This window comes from Tenrec ecaudatus, chromosome 13, assembly GCF_050624435.1.
Source record: "Tenrec ecaudatus isolate mTenEca1 chromosome 13, mTenEca1.hap1, whole genome shotgun sequence".
NCBI classification, from domain to species: Eukaryota; Metazoa; Chordata; class Mammalia; order Afrosoricida; family Tenrecidae; genus Tenrec; species Tenrec ecaudatus.
Genome location: NC_134542.1, coordinates 37,357,062 through 37,374,949, shown reverse-complemented (window position 1 = coordinate 37,374,949; position 17,888 = coordinate 37,357,062). Strand labels below are relative to the sequence as shown.

The 17,888-nt window shown below is 41.6% G+C and overlaps 1 protein-coding gene across 1 annotated transcript in view; it reads right to left on the bottom strand.

Moving 5' to 3' along the window:
- The window catches only part of CATSPERT (catsper channel auxiliary subunit tau), a 100,988-nt gene that overhangs the window by 43,742 nt on the left and 39,358 nt on the right, over positions 1-17,888 (bottom strand). Inside the window, exons 9-10 of the mRNA XM_075529069.1 lie at positions 14,978-15,115; positions 7,386-7,491 (exon numbers count right to left, since the gene is read on the bottom strand). Coding sequence (XP_075385184.1) covers positions 7,386-7,491; positions 14,978-15,115 — 244 coding nt within the window. The remainder of the gene's footprint in view (positions 1-7,385; positions 7,492-14,977; positions 15,116-17,888) is intronic.

Below are 17,888 nucleotides of genomic sequence, written 5' to 3'. Positions count from 1 at the left end.
GTACTCTTCTAAAGGATAGCAAGACTATTTCCTTGAACACGTTATTTGGAGGAACCAGGTCCTGGAAGAAGACACCATGCTTGGTCAAGTCGGGAGTCAGTGCAAAAGAGGAAGCGCCTCAACGAGAGGGGTTGACGCTGCGCTGCACCATGGGCTCAAACACCACGACTGTGAGGACGGCCCAGGAGGGGCAGTGTCCCCTCCCACTGCAGCGAGGGGCAATGTGAGTGCGCCACCACGCGGTGTTAGCAACAGCAGCAGCAGCAACAGAGAGCTATGCCCTGGCTGGTGGTTGATATTATGGGAAAGGATACACTCAAGCGTGTATATCGATTTTGAATGTTTAATATATACATGATAAAATTATTAGATAAATTAAATCATGTTTTAAACTTCAAGTAATATGAGTATACTCCCAGGAAACAAATGATCTTAAAAATTTTTATTTGGTAAAATATAGAAACATTTGTCATTTAATTGTTTTTAAATGTAAAATGCAGTATAATTAATGATCTTCACCATGTATCTAATTGCCACCACTATCTGTTTAAAAGGTTTCTTTAACAGAATGTCAGTGTCCCTGAAACAATAACATCCTAGTCCCAATCCACTACCTGTCATTCATAACAACAACTAATACATTTAGGTCTCTATTTCACTTCAGATTATATAATATTTGGCCTCTTGTGTCTGATTTATTTCACTCAGCACATAGTTTTCAAGCGTCATTGACATTGTAACTTATATCAAAATTTCCTTTTTCATTACAGCTGAGAAATATATATACACCACATTTGATTTAGCCATTTATCTGAATGGACTTTGGGATATTGTGGGAAATGTAGTGATGCATGTTGTTGTACAATGATATGTTTGAGTCCTTGCTTTCAATTCTTTGGCTATATATCTAAAGGTGGAATTGCTGAACTATAGGGTAATTCTGGAACCTTCATGGCACAGTGGCTTAGCCCTGGGCTGCTAGCCAATACAACAACAGTTCAAACCACTAGTCAGTCTGTGAGAAAGGGTGTGGCATTCAGCTTCTATAAAGACTCCAACCACTAACCCACTGCTATCAAGCTCTTCTGACTTGTAGTGATCCTATATAGAACAGAGTAGAACTGCTCCTTAGGATTTCTAAGTTTGTAAATCTTTTTGAAAATTTTAAATATGACAGTTTTATTGACATGTAATTCACATATCATACAATCGTATAGTTTAAACAAATTAGAGTTGTGTATTCATCACCACAGTCAATTTTAGAAACCTTGTTTCCTTCTTGTACGTAGTATTATTAGCTCCGCAGTTCCTTACCACCTCCCCAGCCATAACTTCAGGAATTAGTGCAGCCACCACCTCTGTGGATTTACCAATCCTGGAGTTCAGATAAAGAAAAACATAAAACGAAACAGAAAACCCTCCATTGAAAAGAAAGCAGAAGACAATAAAAAGCAGTACAAATTTAAAATGGGCCCAAAGGGAGAACCAACAGCGTGATGCTAAATCTTAGCCTAACTACATCTGCACTAGTCCACTTTCCAACGCAGTGTCCGGTAGCAAGCTCTGCACCCCCCTGGTCAGCGGTCAGAGGGGATTCAGCTGGGCCTGCTTCGCATGGGGCCCTGCAAATAGATTTTGGGGTGTCACTGTCATCCATAACCTCTGTAAACTGAATGCTCAAAATTTAAGCTCTAGTAGCTTTCCCTCCTCTGGTCTTGGGATTTATTATTAACAGTCTTTGGATCACATAGGCTGATGTACTACTTCTTTCATGTGAGTTTAGCTAACACCTCGCTTACATGGCTGCTTATTTTGCCTTTTAGATGCCAGACAGTATTCTTTCTGATAACCAGACACCATATGATCTCTTCACCATACTTTGGGATAGCACCATATCTTCAGTCATATTTTCATAAGGGAAAGTATCAAGGAGGGCCAAGTCATAAGAACGACTTGTTCATAGATTAGGGCTGTCATTGAGAGCTCAGAATCCATTCATGTGCCTATGTTTTATAGAGGTCCCTTATTCATTTTAGAGACATCCTTATCCTTTCATTGGGGAGCATTTCAACTCATCCCCATGTGGCCTATGGTAATTCTACTGATGGTATCACAAGTAAGGCAATGCTATAGGATTTCAAATACTGTCTAGAAAAGGAAAGTAGACATGTACAGGACAGATTTTTTAGACCAAAATACATGGATTGCTGACCTATACAGACAAAATCTCAAGTGATGGGACACTATTCACATAAGCAATGAGAGTTGGCGACAGAGAAAAATTAAAATATTTAAAAACCCATATCAGAAACAAGATCAAGCTTACTCTCTCATCGAAACTATTGGAAACTATGTCCCCTTCTTACCCATCAAGCCCTGAATTGAACTCAGCCCACAGCTCAATTTTCAGCCAAATAACAGGCCTATAAGGTGACCACTAACAAAAGTGAGGTGTGCACGCCTCAGAACAGCGGTTCTCCACCTTCCTAACACCATGACCCTTTCACACAGTTCCTCATGTGGTGGTGACCCCAACCATCAAATGACTTTCTTGTCACTTCATAACTGTACTTTTGCTTCTGTTATGAATCAGGCGACCCCTATGAAAGGGTACTTCAACCCCCAAAGGGGTCGCGACCCACAGGTTGAGAACCACTGCCTTAGCATGATATAAAAAGGTAACATTTGCCCAGGGACAAAGTTTCAGAATACAATTACATTGTGGGAGTAGCAATCAATGTCAAAAAAAAACCCAAAATATATATTTATTATTGAATGGATAGCCAAAAGTCCTTGTAAACTTTCACCTAGATCACAATAAAAGTTAAAAATGCATAAAGTTTTAAAAATTTATTCAAGGCATTAGAATAGATATTTGACCAATGTTAAATAATCAGGGGTCCAGAAGTAAGCCCATCCACCTATAGTCAACTAGAAGCCCTGGTGGTGTAGTGGTTTACCCTTTTGGCTGCTCACCTCTTAGGTCGACACTTCAAACCCACCAGCAAAATAAGGTTAGCTGCTTCGGAAAGATTTAGTCTTATATGGCTCTGTCTAGTAGACATGGCTATGCCTTTGTGAATGAGTGTTATTTAAAATGTTCTCAGGAATGCATACCTCCCTGGCATTATTGGTCACCTTGTTGTTAGGTGCCATTGCATTAGGTGATCTAGTGCAAGACAAAATGAAACCCTGCCTGGTCCAGCTCCATCCTTGCCCTTGTTTCTATGCTTGAACCCATTGATGGAGCAATATTGCCAATCCACGTCATTGGGGCCTTCCTCTTTTCCCCTGGTCCTCCCCTTTACTGAGCACGATGTCCTTCAGAGAAGCTGGATTGGAGGAAGGCTTAATAAAAACCTGCAGTATCCAGATGACACAACCTTGCTTGCTGAAAGTGAGGAGGACTTGAAACACTTGATCAAAGATTGTAGCCTTCTGTATGAATTAAAAATCAGCGTAAAGAAGACCAAAATCTTCACAACTGGCCCAATGGGTAGCATCAAGATAAATGGGGGAAAAAAAGTTGAAGTCAAGGATTTTGTTTTGCTTGGATCCACAATCAATATGCATGGAAGCAGCAGCCAAGAGATCAAAAGACACGCTGCACTAGGTCATCTGTGGCCCAAGACCTCTGTAGAGTATTGAAGAGCAAAGGTGTTACTTTGAAGATTAAGGTGCAGCGGAGCCAAGCCATGGACTTCTCCAGCATATGAAAGTTGCACATTGAATAAGATTCTCAACCTGTGGGTTGCAACTCCTTTGGGGATCGGATGGCCCTTTCTCAGGGGTCGCCCGATTCATCACAGTAGCAAAATGAGAGTGATGAAGTAGCAATGAAAATAATGTTATGGTTGGGGTGGGGGTGGTCACCACAACATGAGGAAGTGTATTAAACAGTCACGGCACAAGGAAGGTTAAGAACCACTGCCTTAGAAGAATTGATGCCTTTGACTTGCAGTGCTGGAGAAGAATGTTGAAAGTCCCGTGGACGAACCAATCTGTGTTAGAAGAAGAAAGGACAATAAAAAAGAAGCAGCAGCAGCAAGGCTAGAGCGTTCCTTAGAGGCCAAGATGGCAAGACTTTGTCATTATCAGGAGGGACCAGTCCCTGGAGAAGGACATCATGTTTGGTAAAGTGGAGGGGCAGCAAAAAGAGAGGAAGTCCCTCACGGAGATGGACTCACACAGCGGCTGCACCAATGGACTCAGTCATAGGACAATTGTGAGGACGACGCAGGAACATGAGTGTTTTGTTCTGTGTGCAAAGGGTCCCCATCGGGTCGAGATGACTTGCTGGCACCTACCAACAACAACATTGCTGGGTGAAGTGCTCTGTATACGTCTAGGAGAGCGAGTTGGTGGGCTTTCTTGTTCAGATCTTCTGTATTTTCTGCTTCTTTCTCATTGTCCCGGCTTTCATCAGAAGTAGTATATTAGTCTCCTGCTATACACTGAGTCTGGGGGTGCAGGGCTGAGATCTCAGGGCACATCAAGGTACACTGGCAAAGCGCAGCCTATAAAGATGACGGTCTAAGTGAAGCAATAAATGGGAGAGCCACACTGAGAGTTGGTGAGCTAGGCAGCCCACCAAGTGGGCAGGGGACCTCTGCTTATTGGGAAGATGTTCAGGTTCAGTGGAGAGATCAGACCTCTCTGGTCCCTGGTCACTGCTGCAGTTCAGGCAAGTAGAGCGAGTTAAGTGGTTCCAGCCCTGATTGAAGCACTGCAGGCCAGCTGGCAATTCACCTCTCTGTTTCCTTGTTTGCTGTTGTCACTCAGCCGCATCTTCTAATCAACATCTGCACCCCGTCCCTGTCCTGTCCTATGAAGCGTGGGGTTCCAGACTGACATCTGAATCTGTTCCATTTGGCCTCGTGGATCTTCGTTGTATGGTGCCTGGCTACTTTATCTGCCTACTCGACCATCTTGGACGGATCCTTCAAGGCTAATTTGAACACAGTGGCTTTAGAGTACATCTTAAAATTGGGAAGTATGAGTTCTCCTGCGAGCTGCACTGTAAGAACTGGGGCTCTTTATAAAATTCTAAGGAGAATTCTAGGGTGATCATGGGGCTCTTATGAAATATAGACTTGTGAATTAGAACTCATTTAGAACCTAAAGTCTATTGTGGATTTAATGAAGAGTCCTTCCCCTACAATGCTAATACTTTTCCAGTAATTACTAATGAACTAATTACTAACAGCACAATGCTGGCCCCTTAACACAGAGGCAGTGACAAGCTTGAAATGGAAAAGAAGCTATGAAGTTACCATTTCAGGGTTGTGATCTCAATCAAAACGGATAGATTAAATTGTACTTATAAATATGAGCCCCTGTTTATATCTCTGAAAAAAGTGCCCTGGTGGCATAATGGGTTACACATTGGGCTCTAACTGCAAGGTCAGAAGTTTAAATCCACTAGTTGCTCTATGGGAGAAAGATGAGGTTTCTGTTCCTGGAAATCCCATAGTGTCAGTTCTACTCCATCCTATAGGGTCACTGTAGGTCTAAATATATTCCATGGCAGTGGGTTTGGTTCTGTTTTGGTTGTATATCTGAAAAAGAAGCCCGGATTGTGTACATTGGGTTGCTGACCACAAGATCAGTGGTTCAAACCCATCAGCTTCTCTGTGGGAGAATGATGAGACTATTTGCTCTCACAAAAATTCATGCCTCAGAAACCCTTTATAGCAGTGGTTCTCAACCTCCCTAACGCTGTGACCCTTTCAGAAAGTTCCTCATGTGGTGGTGACCCCCAGCCATAAAATTATTTTCGTTGCTACTTCATAATTTCATACTGTTATGAATCAGGCGACCCCTGTGAAAAGGTCGCTTGACCTCCAAGGGGGTCGTGACCCACAGGTTGAGAACTGCTTCTTTATAGGATAACTATGAGTTGGAATTGATTTGATGACAGTTATGTTTGGGGTTTAGTATATATCTGTAGAAAAACTGAAGCTTTGGAATTCTAGGGTTGGTGAATAATAATGCATATATCATGGACTGCTAGAAGAACCAACAAATCTGTCTTGAAGGACTTACCGTGAGAATGCTCCTCAGTAGCGAGGATGGTGAGACTTAGTCTTATGTCCTTTACCATGTGATCGGGGAGACCAGTGCCTGGAGAAGGACATCGTGTCTGACTTAGCAGAGGGCCAATGAAGAAGAGGCAGACTCTCCACGAGAAGGAGTGCCACGGTGAGTGGCACAGCAGGCTCAGACGGAACCCAGAGTGGAGGACAGTCCAGGCAGCGTTCTGTCCTGCTGGGCGTAGGCTAGCGCCGATTGAAATAGATGCAATGACACCTAACAACAACAGGTCCAGAATAGATCGATCTCCTGCAGCAAATCCGCAGTAACTGAAGTAACCCGATAGAAGTGTGGGGGGAGAATTTCAATACGCATTTCTCCAAGAAAAGATATACAACAGCCAATGAAACAATGAAAAAATGACCACCATCACTAGTCATTGCTGTTTTGTGCTGTGGTAGGGAAGTCCAAATAAAAATGACAAAAAGATACCATTTCATACCTATTAAGCCTGCAAGCAAGCAAAAGACAGAAAATACCAATTGTGGATAAACACGGAAGAATAAGTGCTCTCTTCTCACACATTGCTCATGGGAATATAAAATAATGTAGTCACTGTGGAAAAGAGTTTGGCAGTTCCTTATGATCCAGCAATTTTAATCTTAGGTCATACCCAAGAGCATTGAAAGCATATGCTCACATAAAAACTTGCCCACAAATATCCACAGGAACATTATTCACAATGGTCCAAAAGGAGAAAGAACCCAAATGTGCACCACCTGATACGTAAAATGTGGTGTGTCCACGTAAGGAATATTATTCAGCAATGAAAAGGAGTTGAACAGTGATTCATGCTGCAACAAGACGGAGCATCCAAAGCATGCTGGTTGATAGTTACCCGACAGAAAAGACACTTTTTTCTGGACTCCATTAATATTAAATGTTCAGAATAGGCAAATTGAGAGGGAAGTAAAGGTAGATTAGTTGTTGCCAAGGGCTCCTGGGGAAGAGAGAGGTTGAAATTGCCAGCTTTATTTTTGTTCTAAAATTAATTGCGGTGACAGATGCACAGTGCGGAGAACATAGTAAAAGTCACTCAGTTGTACACTTAACATGAGTAAATTGTGTGGTATGTAAATTAAATGTTGATAAAGCTGTTCATACTTAATCTTATAAATTATTAACCAGTATCTATGAATATTATGCTTTTAAAATAGGAAAGTACATAACCAATGAATAGTATTTTATATAGAGAAAACAAATAAGTATCTGACCATGACTTTATTTACTATCATCTCTTTTAATAAAATATATTTAAAACTATATATGGAATAATGCATTAGGTTAATTACCTCAGAGTCTTTTTTTTCCGATGTTGGGTTAAGAAGGTTTTCTATATAGCTAGATCTTTCTTCCCATGTATTAAAAGTTCTATATTCCTTTTTAATTTTTTCCAACCTGAAGAAAGAAAACAAACTACAGATTAAAAAGTAAGTGATAGGAGAGTGATATGCTAAGACTTGTCGAAGAATATATGATTATACTTGTAAGCATTTCAAAAATCAAGAATATGTTGCTAAGAGATATCATTGTAGTTAATCAGAAGATGGAGAGTAGAAGAGAGGGATATACATACAAACTATTTCTGATATTGATGATGTTGTTTATTTAACCGCAATCACAAATATGTAGACACCGAATTTAAACTTCACTGTATACGGATCTCATTTTAAATATAAACACTTGTTTTATAAATAATTCCAGAGGTATACAGTATCTTTCAAAATGAAATAAGTGTTTTAAAAGAATTTAGCTCCTATTTAAGAAACTGTAAAAGCCTTGCTTTCCCTAAAGCTATAATTGATGAGAAATGAATGAAAACGGAACCTTTAAGATACATCAACCATGAATAAGGCACATGACGCATCGCTCCCCTGTCAGTTTGTCAGTGGAGTGGCTGTAGGTTGCTACGATGCTGGAAGCTGTACCAACCGTATCTCAAATAACAGCAGAGTCACCATGGTGAACCAGTTTCAGCTGAGCTTCCAGACTAAGAGCAGACGAGGAAGCAGGCAGAGCCCGTCTACTCTTGAGGAATTAACTACTGACAACCGTATGACTAGCAGCAGCCCATTGGCAGGCAGATACAATGCTGTGAGATGAGCCCGTCACGTTGGAAGGCGCTCAAAATATGATGACATAAAAGCTGCCTCCTCAAAACAGAACTGATCTTAAAGCTTGGAAAAAACTAGAGATTTAGGCATCTTCATTTGCTGACAGACACGACTCCACATGAGTACAGACAGCTGTACGCACCCAGCAATAATAAGTGGAATGCACAAAGTATAAATCTAAGACAATTGGAAGTCAAAAAGGAAAAAAATGCATGAAGACCAATATCCTAGGCATCAGTGGACTGAAATAGACTGATATTGGCCATTTTGAGTCAGGCAAACAAAGAAAATGCTCTAAAACTGATTGTGGTGAGGATTATACAGCCCTTGGGTTGTTGAAAAAAAGGTATTTACAAGCGACAAAATTCTGTCATGAGCTCTCCGGCTTCATTTCTAACACCGAGGCCATATTGCCAACTACTGTTCCTTCCTCTTTGTCCAGTTTAATTTACATATAATTTAAATGTCGTACAATTCAATATTTCAATCACATCAGGAAGAGTTGTACAATTACCACCACAAGCAGTTTTAGAACATTTTCTTCATCCTTGTCCTCATCCTGATTAGCTTCCCATTTCTCCCCAACCTCCCCTGCCATAGTCCCATGTTTCTTCTTCTTTGTTTACATTGTTTGCATTCCACTTGCCAATAATTATCAATGCACCTCGACTGCCTGGTGGACTGCGTGGTTCAGAATGAAGACGCTACTAGAATTCTTCAACTGCATCATTAGCTTTTGTGGCTGGTGCATAAATCTGAACGATGGTTGTGCTGACTGGATTTGCTGGACTTCACTCCATCCACATCCTATGGTCAGCTCTGCTTTGAAAAGGCAGCTCTTGCTCCGTTCATATGTTGAGGGCCTTCTGAGCCGGTGGGCTTATCTTCTACACTGTCTCTGACAATATTCTGCCCCTTTTCAGGAGGTTTTCTGCCTCTTGGAATGTGTAGATTCTGTCCACCAGGTTTTCCTTGGGTAGTTCCTCTAAAGTGGGCAGCTGCTTCCTTCTTCAGAGTCTGTTGTTATTCTGGATGCTCTGCGGAAGAAGACCTAGAGAGATGGACAAATCGAAAATGATGGCAACACTGCATCATCTGGGAGCTGCCAGAAATTCATGATAGATTCAGAAGAGACTGTGGAATGGAGGATACAGTGGCTGATGTCATATAGATCTTAGTTGAAAGCCAGGAATATCAGGGGGGGGAAATACTTGTTTTTATTGCCTAAGAAAAACATTTGATTATGTGTATCACAACAAATTATGTACAACAGTAGAAAAATAGAAATTCAAGAACACTCATTGTGCTCACAAGGAATCTGCTCTGAGACCAAGAGGCAGTGGCTCAAACAAAACAAGAGATACTGTGTGGTTCAAAACAAGAAAGGTGTGAATCAGGGGTACAGCCTCTTGCCACGCTTCATTCAACCTGCATTGAGTAAATAATATGAGAAACTAGAGTATATGAGGAAAAATATGACACCAGGTTTATAAAAAGATTTCTTTAACAACTTGCAACACGCTCGCTGAAAGTGAAGAAGGCTTGAAGCCCTTTCTGGTGGCAGCCAAGACTAGAGCCTTCAGCACAGATGATACCTCAAAAGATCCTCCCAACTGGACTAATAAGCAACATCATGGCAAGTGGAGATAAGATGGAAATTGTCAAGTATTTCATTTTACTTGGATCTCACGAAGCAGCAGTCAAACCAAAAGACAAACTGCAATGGGCAAATCTGCCAAAAACTCATCATGAAAATGTGAATTGTCTTCAAATGGTTTTTTAAATTGAGGAGTATTAAAAAGCAAAGATGTCACTTTGATGACTAAGATGTGCCTGGGCCAACTCATATAATTTGTCAACCCTCTAGTATCCATCCGTTGGGCTGCAAACTGCAACATCAGCAATTTGACACCACTGGCTGCTCCAAGGGCGAACCACAGGGTTCTCTACTGCCATCAACAGTGACAGCCTCCGAAACTCACTGGGCCTGTGTCCCCTGTCCTACAGGGTCAGTAGGCGTGGGTATCAACTTGTTGGCAGTGAGTTGGTTTGTTTTTTTTAAAGTGGGGACGGGTTTGAATATCCATGCACAAGCTGAATAAGACCTGATCATCTTGAATTATGATGTTGGCAAGAATATTTAAATATGCTATGAACTGCTAGAATAATGAACAAATTTTTCTTGAAAAAAAGTACAGCCCAATTGGGCTTCCACTCAAGTACTCCCTCAATGCAAGAATACTTTCTTCTTCTATTACATTGGCATTCTATGATGCTCACCTTCCCAACACAACTGCTGAAGACAAAGTGGGTGAAAAACTAAATGTGGTGAAGAAAGCTGATGGTGCCCGGCTATCAAAAGATATAGGATCTGGGGTCTTAAAGGCTTGAAGGTAAACAATAAGCCATGTAGCTCAGAAGCAACAAAGCCCACATGGAAGAGGCACACCAGCCTGTGCGATCACGAGGTGTCGAAGGGATCAGTTATCAGGCATCAAAGAACAAAAAATCATATCATTGTGTGCTCACCTCCCTGATATGATTGCTGAAGACAAATGGATGCATAGCAAATGTGGTGAAGAAATCTGATGGTGCCCAGCTATTAAAAGACATAGTGTCTGGGGTCTTAAAGGCTTGAAGGTAAACAAGTGGCCTTCTAGCTAGCTCAGAAGCAACAAAGCCCACATGGAAGAAGCACACCAGCCTGTGCGATCACGAGGTGCTGAAGGGATCAGGTATCAGGCATCACCAGAACAAAAAATCTTACCATAGTGAATGAGGAGGAGAGTGCAGAGTGGAGACTCTAAGCCCATTTGTGGGTCACTGGAGATCCCCTTACAGAAGGACCTCAGGGAGGAGATGAGTCAGTAAGGGTGTGATGTATCAGTGATGAAAAATACAACTTTCCTCTAGTTCCTAAATGCTTTCCCCACCCACCCATCCACCCACTATCATAACCCAATTCAACCTTGCAAGTCTGGCTAGACCAGAGGATGTACACTGGTACAGACAGGAACTGGAAACACAGGGAATCCAAGGCAGATGATCCCTTCAGGACCAGTGGTGTGAGTGGCGATACTGGGAGGGTAGAGGGAGGGTGGGTTGGAAAAGGGGAGCTGATTACAAGGATCTACATGTGACCTCCCCCCTGGGGGATGGACAACAGAAAAGTGGGTGAAGGGAGACTCTGACAGGTCAAGATATGACAAAATACTAATTTATAAATTATCAAGTGTTCATGAGGGAGAGGGGAGCGGGGAGGGAGGGGGAAAATGAGGACCTGATGCTAGGGGCTTAAGTGGAGAGCAAATGTTTTGAGAATAATGAGGGCAATGAATGTACAAATGTGCTTTACACAATTGACGTATGTATAGATTGTGATAAGAGTTGTATGAGCCCCTAGTAGAATGATGAGGGAAAAAAAAGTACAGCCAGAATACTCCTTAAAATTGAGGAGGGCAAGATTTAGTCTCACATACTTTTTTAAAAACAATTTTATTGGCATATAATTCACATCATACAATTCAATAGTTTAATCACATCAAGAAGAGTTGTATAATCCTCACCACAATCCATTTTAGAACATTTGTTCATTCTTGTACTCATCGTTATTAGCTCCTCATTCCCTGTCCACCCCACCCCTGCCCACCACCCTCCCTCCCGCACCCTCCCCGGTCAGCTCTGGAGGAAGGTTCTTTTCTTCTTTCCACACCTGTGAGCCGAGCATGACTTGAAGATCCCATGTGGCTAGACATCAGTCCTTCTCCATTTTCATGATACTGCTTACCCCAAGGAACCATTCATTTAGTTACTCTTTCTCTATAGATTTACCTATCCTGGATTTTGTATACTGGAAAACCTTTTTAAGTAACATTTAAAAATAACAATAACACAGTAAAACATAAAAACCTCAATCTAAAAGAAAGCAGAAAATATTAAAAACTAGAACAATTTTTTAATATTCCTAAGTGAGTTCAAATGACGTGCTAAATTTTAACCTAGCTGCATCTGCAACAATCCACATCGCAATGCATGATAGCAAGGCCATTCACATCCCTAGTCCATGGTCAGAGAGAATTCGCATCAAAGGCTCAATCCATGTGTATTTCCCCTTCACTTTTTTTTTAACTGAAACAGCTTCAAAATGGGTCAAAAGGGAGATCAGATTATAAGACATTACATTTTAACCTAACTATGTCTGCCATAATCAACTTTATAATGCTCTTTGATAACAGGTCTATTCATATCCCTCAGCTATGAACCACTCAACTATGATCAAAGGGTGCAATCCATGTGTAGTCTCATATAGTTTGACATATTATCAGGAGGGACCAGAGACATCATGGTTGGTAAAGCAGTCAGCAAAAAAGATGAAAGACTCTCAGTGAGCCACATGGACACAGCGGCTACAATAGGCTCAAACACAGCAACAACTGTGAGAACGGGCACTGCTTCATTCTCATACAGAGGACTGCCGTGAGCTGGAGCCAGCACAATGGTCTCTAACAACCACATAGGAAAGGAGAGTGGAGAGGGAGAAACAGGATAGAGCATTCCTATGCAGACAGGAGAAAAGGAGCCAGGAGGGAGGGAGAAGGAACGAGTATTCCTATGTAGAAAAATTCATTATCGTGAAAATGTAAATTGTCTCCTAATTGTTATTTAAACACAAGTCCAATCAAAATCCACATGAACATTCTTGAAGGAATTTTGCAAAATTGTTCTATAGAATCTATAAATGACAAAGAACTAAGAATTGCCATAATATTTGTAATGGGTTTCATTGTGTTCCACCAAAATATGTGTCAACTTGCCTAGGCTAGGATTTTCCCTGGCAGTCATCTGACCGAAGACAAGAAGGGAAGTGAGCGGCAAAAGAGGGACTGACGACCACCAAGAAGGAAGAGCTGGAGTGGGGTCTTTGATCCAGGGCCCCTGCACTGTGCCCCTCCTAGACACAGGCAACGACTGGTGCCATGACACGTGGGATCTTTAGGTCATGCCATGCTCACAGATGTTAAAGAAGAAAAGAGCTGACAGAAAGAAAGCCTTAAGAGACCATGCATGGACAGCACTCTTTGATGTAAATACCTTTTCAGATGCCAAATACCCTACTAGCCTTGACGTTATTGTTCTAAATATGTGAGTTGACAGAGGAGAACACAAAGCTCTAAGGACACAAGCGTGTGACAGACACTGCCATGGCTCACCCATCTCGGTTTTTCTCCTCTTCACAGACGTTCAGCCTCCCGTGGGATTTTGATAGTGTGGTGTTTGAGGTGCGCCAAGCTGGCTAAGCCAGGATTGTCGGTGGTTTGGTACTGTAATCCCCCCATAATGAGGTCAGAATGAAGGTAACAACCTCCATGAGGAGATCTGCTCTGAGCACCCCATCAGCTGAAAGGGAATTTCCCAGGAGTACAGCTTGCATCCAATATATGTCGAATTCTGGCAAAGTTATAGGGATTTTGGCTTGATTTGGATCCCGTCATTGACTCATCATCACCTGACCTCCAAGTTCTTTGGACTTGAGCCAGTGCCCTGTCACATTGTCTACTGACCTTGGGATTCATCAGCCTCGACAGTCAGTGGGCCAGTAGCCTGAGGGCTGGCCTGAGGATCTTAGGTTCATCAACCCTTGCACTATGTAAACCAGGAGAAGTATCAGGGTTAGCCATTTCCTTGAGACAAATCTCAATCAATCAAGTTCTCTTTCTCTCCCTCGTCACTGGTTTGCTTCTCTAGAGAAGCCTAAGATATCTTGTTCCACATAATAATCTCAGAATGCATGCCTTCTGGGTGAAAGTTGATGGACCAACAGCAAGTCCATGCCCCAAAGGAAGAAATTAACATTTAATATAAATAACAAAAATAAGGCGCAAACTTGCATTTTGTTTTGTTATTTTGCTTTTTTTCCTTTCGCATGGAGAAGGAGCGCATGCGTGGTAGAGTTGAGGGTCAGCAAGAAGAGGGAGGCTCCTAATAGTAATCGTGAGGAGGAGGAAGGCCTGAGCAGTGTCTTGTTGCGCTGCACATAAGGTTGCTGTGGGTCATAACCACCCAGTCACACCCAGAAACACCTAACTACACTTTCAGACACTGTAAGAGTTTTGAAATGAACAACTATGTAAATGTGATAGGCTGTGATGGAGCAATCATTAAAATTACCTGCTACAAAGCAAAGTTGTTAATGGGGAAAAATGTGTTTTTTTCATTTGTATTTGAGTTCAAACTCTTCGATGTAATATATTTTGGCAGATATTAAGACATGTCAGAGCAAGGAGGTTACATGAAACTAATAAGAGTTAGAACTCAAAGGGATTCTATTAGAGCATTTGGTATGGAAGAGTGGGTATGTATCATTGATGTGAGTGATATTTTGGGAGGGTTCTCAAGTGGCTACCTTAACCTTAACCTCTGTAGCCCTTCTTTAAGATTTACAAAGATTTGTTTGAATGGATGTTCCTTTCTGGAGACTTTATATCATCCTGGGTTTTTTTCCCTTTGATAAGAATTGTTCTTTATCCTATATAAACAATTTTCCAACTCTTCCCTTGCTATGAAGCTGACTTTTAAAAACAAACACCTAAATATGGCAAGCAGTAATCAGGAACTATCTACGTGCCCATAACAGTGATGGTTTATGGACCAATGGCAAGGCAAGCTTATGTCCCAAAGTAAGAAAAAAAGAAATAAATAGCACATCAATATATAAATAAAGAAGAATATAAAGAGAAACTATGACTAGTATATGAATATTAAATTTTTACCTTTTGCGGGGTGGTTCCTGGAGTTTGTCAAGTCGCACAACAGAGGGCTGGTTGGCTTTACTTGGCTTCCCAATAGTCACATTCAGGTCTGGGGATAGGAAAGCTGGGTATTCTAGAGGCTGTGGCATAATAACATTTCTGCAAAAACAATAAGATTGAAGATTGAAGCACACAAAGGTACGCTTCTAAAATCAGTGATGAATTCTTCTCCTGTTTACACTGTCCACTCATCTACCCATCCCGGACTATCAAAGGATAGAGTTAGAAAAGAACCCAAGAGTGGGAATCTCGAGAGAGCTGTTCTCTTGATTGTTCTTGATGCTAAGTCCATGAGCAGCAAAGATGGGGGAAAAGAGAGGACCAGGGCTGTTCTAATGGAAAGAACTTTCTCCTAACCACCCAGGTCTCTATCTACTGTGTTTCTCATTTGTGAGTTGTTAATTCTTTGGTAAGGAGCCCGGTGGAGCAATGGGTTAATCACTGGGCTGTTAACCACAGAGCTCCATTTCCAAACTAACAGCTGCTTCGTGGCAAAAGATGACACTCTACAGCCATAAAGAGTTGGAAACCCACAGGGGCAATTCTACTCTTTTTTTATTTTTAGGGCTGTGATGAGTCAGAATTGACTCAATGGCAGCGAGCTTGTTTTTGTTTTGAATTCTTTGGAATGTTTCCTGTGCCAGGTATTTGGCTATCTCATGTGAGGCAATAGTTATAATATCTGGCAAGGAGGTGGGGGCAACCAATCCCGGGACAAGGGCACAAGTCAACTAAAATCAATGGAGAAAAGGGCATAGGATGCCTACTGGGGCTTAATCAAGGGCAATGTAACAGCAAGAAATTACTAAACCGGAATGAAAGTTGAATATGATGGTGGGACAAGAGGAAAGTAAAAGGAAATAGAGGAAAGAACCAGGAGGCAAAGGGTAATTGTAGAGGTCTAAATACAGGTATGTACATATGTAAATATATTTATATATGACGAGAGGGAAATATATCTAAGTACTTATATCTATATGTTAAGAATTAAGGTAGCAGATGGGCATTGGGTCTCAACTCAAGTACTCCCTCAACACAAGAACACTTTGTTCTAATAATCCAGCATTCTGTGATGCTCACTTCCCTAACTTGATTGCTGAAGACAAAATGGGTACATAGCAAATGTGTTGAAGAAAATTGATGGTGCCCAGCTACCAAAAGATGTACCATCTGGAGTCTTAAAGGCTTGAAGAGAAGCAAGTGGCCATTTAGCTGAGAAGCAACAAAGCCCACATAGCAAAAGCACACCAGCCTGTGCGATCACGAGGTGTCAATGGGGTAAGGTATCAGGTTATCCAAGACCCAGAACAAAATCATCCCAATGTGAAGGGGTGGGAAAGAGGAGTGGAAACCCAAATTTCATCTGCAGACAAATGGATATCCCCTCACAGAAGGGTCACAAGGAAGAGATGAGCCAGTCAGGGTGCAGTATAGCACCAATGAAACACACAACTTTCCACTAGTTCTCTAATGCTTCCCCCCCCCCCCCCCCCACTATCATGACCTCAATTCTACCTGACAAATCAGGTTAGAACAGAACATGCACACTGCTACAGACAAGAGCCCACAGCACAGGGAGTCCAGGACAGACAACAATGAGAATAGTGATACCAGGAGGATAAGGGGAAGGTGGGGGGAATAAAAGGAGAATTGATCACAAGGATAAACATATAACCCTGCTCCCAGGGGGACAAACAACAGAAAAGTGGGGGAAGAGTGACACAGAATGATGTAAGATATGAAAATAATAATCTATAGCTTATCAAGGGTTCATGAGGGAGGAAGGGGAAGGGAGGGGGGAAAATGAAGAGCTGATACCAAGGGCTCAAGTAGAAAGAAAATGCTTTGAAAATGATGATGGCAACATATGTACAAATGTGCTTGACACAATGGATGAATGTATGGATTGTATTAAGAGATGTAAGAGCCTCCAGTAAAAGTACTTAATAAAAAATAATGTCCTATTTTACATTTGAGAAAATTAGGGTTCAAGGCCTTACAGCTTTTAAGTGACAAAGTCAGCATTTGAACAGTAATCTCTCTGATTCCAAAGCTCGTATTCAAATAGAACTCATCATTTGCCCATTCTCTAAATATGCTCTTTCTTTAGTATCCCCTGGTTCAACACACTGTAGCAAACAGCAAATTGTACCACCAAATATTTTATATGCCCACGGACCCATCCTAATCTGAACATCTCATTCCCCCTCTCCTTCCCCTTTCTCTCATTTTAATTCCAATGAGTCATTTCTTAATTACAGGAGAAATAGACATTATAAATATTCCACAAATTGATTGGCTCCTTTGTATTCCCATTCACCCACTGCCTTAGTTCAAATCCTCATTTTCTGTCATCGAGATTAACGCAACAGCCTCCTCCAGTCCTTGGCCTCTAATATTCATCCCTTTTGTTCACAGCGGATCCCATTGATTGAAACCACATCAGAGGCAAGCTAAGCAGAGTATTCCCCCACTTAAAATTCTTCCAATGGCTCTAGAGCTAATGCAGTGTCTCCTCCACTTCCCACCTAAGTGGGTAGAGGACGGTGACAGAGGCTGGAGGGGTAAGCTTAACCAAACACCACCTGATTTCATGGACACATCGTGGTCCTGTCACGCTTTGTCTTTTTATTGTGTTCGCTAATAGGTGGACATTAATTTTAATATAACACTTTGCTTCCAGAAAACATTGAGTGCAAGCAACCCTCCAGAAAGATGCACCTGCTTCCCCATGGCCTTGTGTTGTTCTCGCTCACTCCTGAGCACCCAGAGGGGTACAAGTCACTCACATTTGAGAAGCACCAACTTAGAATGGTAAAACAAAGATAAAACATTATTCATCTTATAAATGGCTAATCACTTGGTAAGGGGA